General features: G+C 44.6%; 1 protein-coding gene across 2 annotated transcripts in view; it reads right to left on the minus strand.

The window, feature by feature from the left end:
• The window catches only part of GGCX (gamma-glutamyl carboxylase), a 49565-nt gene that overhangs the window by 34320 nt on the left and 7661 nt on the right, over positions 1-7584 (minus strand). Inside the window, exon 1 of one of the 2 annotated variants that reach the window (XM_075272927.1) lies at positions 1425-1508. The exons of the other annotated variant lie outside the window; for it this stretch is intronic. Coding sequence (XP_075129028.1) covers positions 1425-1446 — 22 coding nt within the window. The 5' untranslated portion in view covers positions 1447-1508. Of the gene's footprint in view, positions 1-1424; positions 1509-7584 lie in introns of those variants that run through there. 2 annotated transcript variants of the gene reach the window in all.

Consider the following 7584-nt stretch of genomic DNA (forward strand, 5'->3'; position numbering starts at 1 on the left):
TCCATGGACGTCGTAACCAGCCCAAGTCCACCAACCAGATGACAAGCATGAACCAAGCTGTAACTACAAGATATCCAGATGATTTAACTTCTCTGAAGATGTAAGCTATTGACAATTGACTGATATTTGTGTTATTTGGACATTTTCCCTGTTCCTGTGTTTTCCTTCAAGATATTAATAAACCTCTACACTGATTTATAACAAGCTGACTTCTTCCTATCGTGGACAAGGCCAGGTCCGGATATTTAACAGTGGACACAAGTCTCACCGGCAAATACAAGATATTTAACAGTGGCGAGCCAGCCTTCCTCCGTTAATTCATGGCTATTTAACAAGCACGCAGACAGCATCCGGTTTTCACGTACCATTGCTAGGAGATGCTCTGTTGACTCTGATGATTGCATTTTTACAGTCGTGAACTTTTTCCATTTTTATAAACACACAATACATGCATGGTAAATCACGGACTGAACTCTGACGAAAAACAGACCTGGACATGTGAATAAGACCTTAGGCTACATACAGATGACTGGATTACTAGGAGTCTGTAAAAACAGACAGGAATGGGACCTGCCCTAAGTTTTGCAGCATGCCCTAGTTCACAACCCCTACATGGACCTGTGAAAATCATGGCTATGGGACTTAGAAATGAATGAGTCAGGCTACATTCACATCAGATTTGTCTTTCTTGCAAGGCCAACTTTATCATTTGGTGATGTCTGTGAAGAAATAATAGGCACCCAAAAGAACGCATTCTTTGTCCAGATGAATGGACAAAGTGAAGCAGATGTGAATACGCCTCAAAAAATGAATGTGCATGGTACCTTATTTATGTATATATTATAGTCCAGCCAGGGATGTAGCTACAGGGGGTGCACCGGGCCCTGGACCCTCAGGGGGCCACAAAGATCCCTCTACTACATAAAATATGCTACTATTCTTATATGGCACAAAGTCGGGGCCCATCAAGTTACGGGTCTGAGAACAGCCAAGCAGTTTACGGTCCATGAGAAGCTGCAGAACCTGTATCTGCAAAAGCCATATCTGTCACTCAGCTTTCCCAGAATCGGATACAAGCAATACATACGTTTTCATAGATCCCTTGTAAATCCCAATTTAGAGCATTCACTGCATCATTTTATGAGTTTATGTCACATTTTGATTCAGATGAGAAATAAAAACATAAAACTTTTATTATATTTTTCCAAAACATTAAAGTATCTCAGTTTACGTGGTGCAATATTACAGCCATAGGTGCAATGCTCTGCTGCTGCTATATGGCATTAGCAGCCAGTGACAAGGACTATATACACCCCTAGAAATAATACATCTCCATACATAGTGATGAGACACACAGAACCCTGCTGCACCCACACAGTACTATGGCCGCCCCGGCCTCACTATCTGCACACATAAGACTTTACCTGCTCCTCTTCCTCGCTCCATCGCTGCCAGGTTGCAACTTCTCTCCCCCACTAAAAAAAAGTGCCACTAAGGCACCACCGTGTCGCAGCTAATGCGCGTGCGCATACCATTCCAATCTTTCCGGCAGCGTTCCAAGCCTCGCTAGAGATTAGAGTGCGCACGTTCTCTGATTGGTTAGTTCTCGGACAGGGGCGTGGCCAACCCGAAGCACTGGCTGGTACTTAGCAAGTATGTGATTGTGTAACACGTGTTTACCTGCTCACTGGTGGCAGGGTGTAGTCTGAGGGATGTGTGCCAGGTACTGCCCGGGCATATATATATGCCTGTATATATGTATATACAGTATATGAGGAGGGGACACCCTATGACTTTCATTGTGAGCTGAGGTCTCCATGAGTATATATATATATATATATATATATATATATATATATATATATATATATATATATTAGATATCCAGTTTTTCTCATAGACTTGCATTGATGTGATGAAAGAAAAAAATGGGTGTCTGAATAAATACATTGATATTAATCTATAGGTGTACTGTGCATGAAAAATGCAGACGCCCCACGTAGTGAGCTGCAGCCAAAAAAACGCTGTGGAAAAGACTGTGGCGGAAATGCGTTGCGGATTTTCTGCACATACTACAGGCATCTTCTGACCATACTAGTTGTATTTAGCCCACAGTGTCACACATGGTGCTTGTGCCCTATTCATTTAACGCCACGTTCACACAGGGCACGGGACCACATAATTTGGTCCTGATTCTGATGCGGGAAGCCGCGTCAGAATAGGACCAAAATGCACCTGCCGCGGCTTCTCACTCCGTAGTAGGCCCAATTGAAGCGGCATAGTCCGGAGGGTGCTGTCGCGAGGTTGAGGCCGGGGCTGATTCAGCCGCGGAATCCGCCTGAAGAAATGGCAGCTCGCTTCTTTTTTCTGTGAGCCGCGACACACGGAAAAAAGGAAGCTAGCGGTCTACATAGACCTCTATTGTGAGGTGGATTCGGCGTCAGAATTTATCCCCTCTTGCCCCGTGTGAACAAGCCCTAAAGAGGACCTTTCATGTCCTCCTGTGGATCAGTGGCGTAACTAGGAATGGCGGGGCCCCGTGGCGAACTTTTGACATGGGGCCCCCCTCCCCAAACCGATGCCGAAGACCTCGACTGACCCCCTCCTCCGCACTCTATTATGTCCCTTAGTAAGCCCTGCACACAGTATTATCCCCAATAGTGTCCCCTGCACACACAGTATTAACCCCTATAGTGTCCAATGCACACAGTATTAACCCCTATAGTGTCCCCTGCACACACAGTATTAACCCCTATAGTGTCCCCTGCACACACAGTATTAACCCCTATAGTGTCCCCTGCACACACAGTATTAACCCCTATAGTGTCCCCTGCACACACAGTATTAACCCCTATAGTATCCAATGCACACACAGTATTAACCCCTATAGTATCCAATGCACACACAGTATTAACCCCTATAGTGTCCAATGCACACACAGTATTAACCCCTATAGTGTCCAATGCACACAATATTAACCCCTATAGTGTCCCCTGCATACACAGTATTATTAACCCCTATAGTGTCCAATGCACACACAGTATTAACCCCTATAGTGCCCCTGCACACACAGTATTATCCCCCATAGTGTCCCCATATGTCCCACTGTGGACACCTGAAAAGACCCCAGAGTATAATAATCGGAGACCCGGGGGATTAAAACCATTAAAAGAACAGAGACAGTTGCTTACCTGTTCCTGTCGGCTGTCCTGTCCGCTCTTGTCCAGCTTTAATGACGTCAGATGTCACATGACCCGGGAAGCTGGCCTGGGTCATGTGACGTCAGACACGAATGACGGAGGCCTGGCAGGATCGTGGAGAGGTAAGTAACACTGTTTTTTATGTTACCTTACCCCTCCCGGTGCGCCGATCATTATACTCGGGGGTCTGCAAAGACCCCCGAGTATAATGATAGCCTCTGTGGGCCCCGCGGTGTCACTTGCCGATCCCGGCCCAGCCAGGATCGGCAAGTGAATAGGGCCCGTAACGGACTTTTTTAAAAAAAAAACAAAAAAAAAAACGCAGCGGTAGCGGCTGTCACCGGGCCCCCTAATGGCCCGGGCCCTGTGGCAGCTGCTACTGCTGCTACCACGGTAGTTACGCCCCTGCTGTGGATTTATACACTGCTACAAAGCCTACAGTGAACTAAACTCAGCCCTTGGCAGTTTTCCTGTTATGTGTCCCGGGGCTGGAGATATCGATGCCGTTAGTTTCGGCACCAATCTCTGCCCAACGTCAGAAGGGTGTTCCTGACAGTCTAGTTGGGCTATGAGGAACGCCCCCTCTGACTGTACAGGACTATGGACGAGTACAGTATCATAGCCCAGCTAGACTGTCAGGGATGCCCTTCTGACGGTGGGTAGAGATTGGTGTTGAAACTAACGGAGGGCAGAGATCAGTGCTGAAACTAGCTGCACCGATATCTCCAGCCCCAAGGCACACAACGAGAAAGCTGACAGTTTTTTTTTCCAGTACTTTGCACAGAATATTAAATGGTACCATTATGGAGAACAATTTGTCCCACAAACGGTGAATGGAAAAATAAATAAGTTATGAGGTTTGGAAGACAAGGAGTCAAAAAATAATATTGAAAAATGCCTGCGTCGGGAAGGGGTTAAAACTGCCCTGATTAGGATGAGCTGCAATATCAGAAAATCCATTTAGGCCAGTAAGAAGTTCCCTCTAGTGGTTGATAGTGGTATGACATTGTCCATGGGACATTCTATTCGATGGATTTATAAATAGGACTTGGGTTCGATCATTTATTTCAGAAAAATAAAATCTTATTTACGCAATGCAGATTACAGGGCAGCACCATGCAGATAATCTATTAATTTGTCATTTCAAAGATTATGATATTGATCACCATCGGTTAAATCCATTTTAGAGCTCATGTACATGACCGAGTACAGGCCGAGGCTCTTCGGATGGAGGGCCTGTGCCTCGTTGCATTTTGATGATTATGGTGTAGGCCTTATCCTGCTCCGTGACAATGGAATGGGGTGGAAGCCACTCGGATTACACTCCAATGTCAACTGAGTGCATTCCGCTATGATATTGGTCCATGCTCAACCTGAGCCCTGACCCGAGTCTGACATATTCCATTCAAGCTTTGTCTGCCCACTGCAAACTATGATCAATAGTTACTTGGCTGTCATTAGGGTGGTAGGATGAGAAAGCTGCATCGGATATGCCCTGTGGATAGGTCATTGATACAAAGGAGCTGCTCCACCTTTCCTATATGGTTTTTAAGACACACTCTGTTTTTGCACTGATACAGACGTGCTATGCTTTTCCCACTAACTTTAAACCAAGCCCCACAAACATGCATTCCAGTAGTGGTGCAGCTTTCCACCAAAGACACCGCTACTACCAAATGCGCCATTTGTGTGTTATATTACATCTAAAATTGTGCAGCCGCTAGAGGTTCTGGACAATCCTATAAGGAGTTATACCGCCTCATTTACAGTACTGCCGCATGCTCCCTGCTATTCCTGCATCTGCATTATGCCCTATTGATTTAGTAGAAATCTGCATGTGTTTCTAAGGGCTCATTCACACGGGGCAAGAGGGAGCAGATTTTGAGGCCGAATCCACCTCACAATAGAGGTCTATGTAGATTGCTAGCATTCTTTTTTCCGTGAGCGGCTTGTTCCCACTCACGGAAAAAAGAAGCGAGCTGCCCTTTCTTCAGGCGGATTCCGCGGCTGATTCAGCCCCAGCGTCCGCTTCACGGCAGCATCCTCTAGACTCGGCCCATTCATTTTGGAGCGGGAAGCCGCGACTGTTGAAAGCCATGATAGGCGCATTCTGGTCCTATTCTGACGCAGCTTCCCGCATCAAAATCAGGACCAAAATGCACGGTCACTAGCCCCGTGTGAACTAGCTCTTAGAGGCACTGGAGTTTGCATTTTTAACTCAAATGTAGACATAAAATATATAAGTATAGAAGAAAATACAAAACTAAAACCAACTTGTCCATATAAACAAGAAGTATTTGGCATTCTGTGGAAGTACTTAAGTATAAATATTTAGCTAAAAAGTATATACCGTATGTTGTATATACAATGTGAGGGTGTTAGCTTGGTAGCAGCAGTGGTGCAGACCCAACCAGTCAGAGACAGAAACACAAAATAGCTACATAAAAACAGGTTTATTTAGAAAATAAAACACAACAGGAAAACAAATAAACCATGACTTCAAGCACAAAATGAGCAAAATAAAATACAGCTTTAACTTCAGGTAAAAACAAAATAAAATCCTGCTCGTCTGAGCAATTAACTAAATAGTAAAAATAGGCTAATTATATGTGTGGATTACTAACAGTCACATGAACAAACCACTAAGCACGATACAGTCTCGCCGGTCTCAGAGGACAGGGACAGGGACAGGGACAGGGACAGGGACAGGGACAGGGACAGGGACAGGGACAGGGACAGGGACAGGGACAGGGACAGGGACAGGGACAGGGACAGGGACAGGGACAGGGACAGGGACAGACCCCTCCCTCCCAGGATCTGCACTGAAACACAGGTTCTGTAGGCTTTTATGGTCCAGTAATGAGCCTATGACCCACACCTGAGCTGAGGCCTACTCAAGACCAGCACATATGTCAGAAACCTGGGGCTGATATAGCGGGACTCAGCACTTTGCGTGGCACCTTCTCGCAACAATTATTAACTAAAAATAATACCACACTTAGAAATGCCCAAATAAAGCAAAATTGGAGCTATAATGTGCTTATCAGCTCTTAAAATAGCACACTAATTGCAACAGATTATAGTATACATAAGCAAAAGCACTGATGCAAATATTTAAAACATAACATTTATTTATATTATTTAAAAAGGTCCCTTCAAACAAGGTCCTCCTATTAAGACCATATTCATGAGTAGTCACAAATACAATAGACTCAAAAACATACACCGCTCAATTCTCACCAATGCAGCAGAGTCAAGATCCGTCTCTCATATAAAGTAATTTAAAACGGTCTTACCAGGGTTGTCTCACAGGTGGGAGAATCAGATAGGGTCAAGGGTCCAGCAAAGGATTTTTACCTGTAATGCCACCTAAAGTTAACCCTCAGAGCCCAAATAACTCCCGCCCTGACAAGGGCAGTCCACAGCTGCCCCTATATGTCCCTGGTATATTACATATATAGATCCCTAGTCCCTAGGGACTAGGGATCTATATATGTAATAGTCCCTAGGGACTAGGGATCTATATATGTAATAGTCCCTAGGGACTAGGGATCTATATATGTAATAGTCCCTAGGGACTAGGGATCTATATATGTAATAGTCCCTAGGGACTAGGGATCTATATATGATGACTGTACCGCTAGGAGTCCCTACTATCATAGATGACTATACTCCTAGGAGTCCCTACTATCATAGATGTCTATACTGCCAGGAGTCCCTACTATCATAGATGACTATACTGCTAGGAGTCCCTACTATCATAGATGACTATACTGCTAGGAGTCCCTACTATGATAGATGACTATAGTGCTAGGAGTCCCTACTATCATAGATGACTGTACTGCCAGGAGTCCCTACTATCATAGATGACTATACTACTAGGAGTCCCTACTATCATAGATAGTATACAGCTAGGAGTCCCTACTATCATAGATGACTATACTGCTAGGAGTCCCTACTATGATAGATGACTATAGTGCTAGGAGTCCCTACTATCATAGATGACTGTACTGCCAGGAGTCCCTACTATCATAGATGACTATACTGCTAGGAGACCCTACTATCATAGATGACTGTACTGCCAGGAGTCCCTACTATCATAGATGACTATACTACTAGGAGTCCCTACTATCATAGATAGTATACAGCTAGGAGTCCCTACTATCATAGATGACTATACTGCTAGGAGTCCCTACTATGATAGATGACTATAGTGCTAGGAGTCCCTACTATCATAGATGACTGTACTGCCAGGAGTCCCTACTATCATAGATGACTATACTACTAGGAGTCCCTACTATCATAGATAGTATACAGCTAGGAGTCCCTACTATCATAGATGACTATACTGCTAGGAGTCCCTACTATCATAGATGACTATACT

The sequence above is a fragment of the Leptodactylus fuscus genome, chromosome 5, assembly GCF_031893055.1.
Source record: "Leptodactylus fuscus isolate aLepFus1 chromosome 5, aLepFus1.hap2, whole genome shotgun sequence".
Lineage (NCBI taxonomy): Eukaryota > Metazoa > Chordata > Amphibia > Anura > Leptodactylidae > Leptodactylus > Leptodactylus fuscus.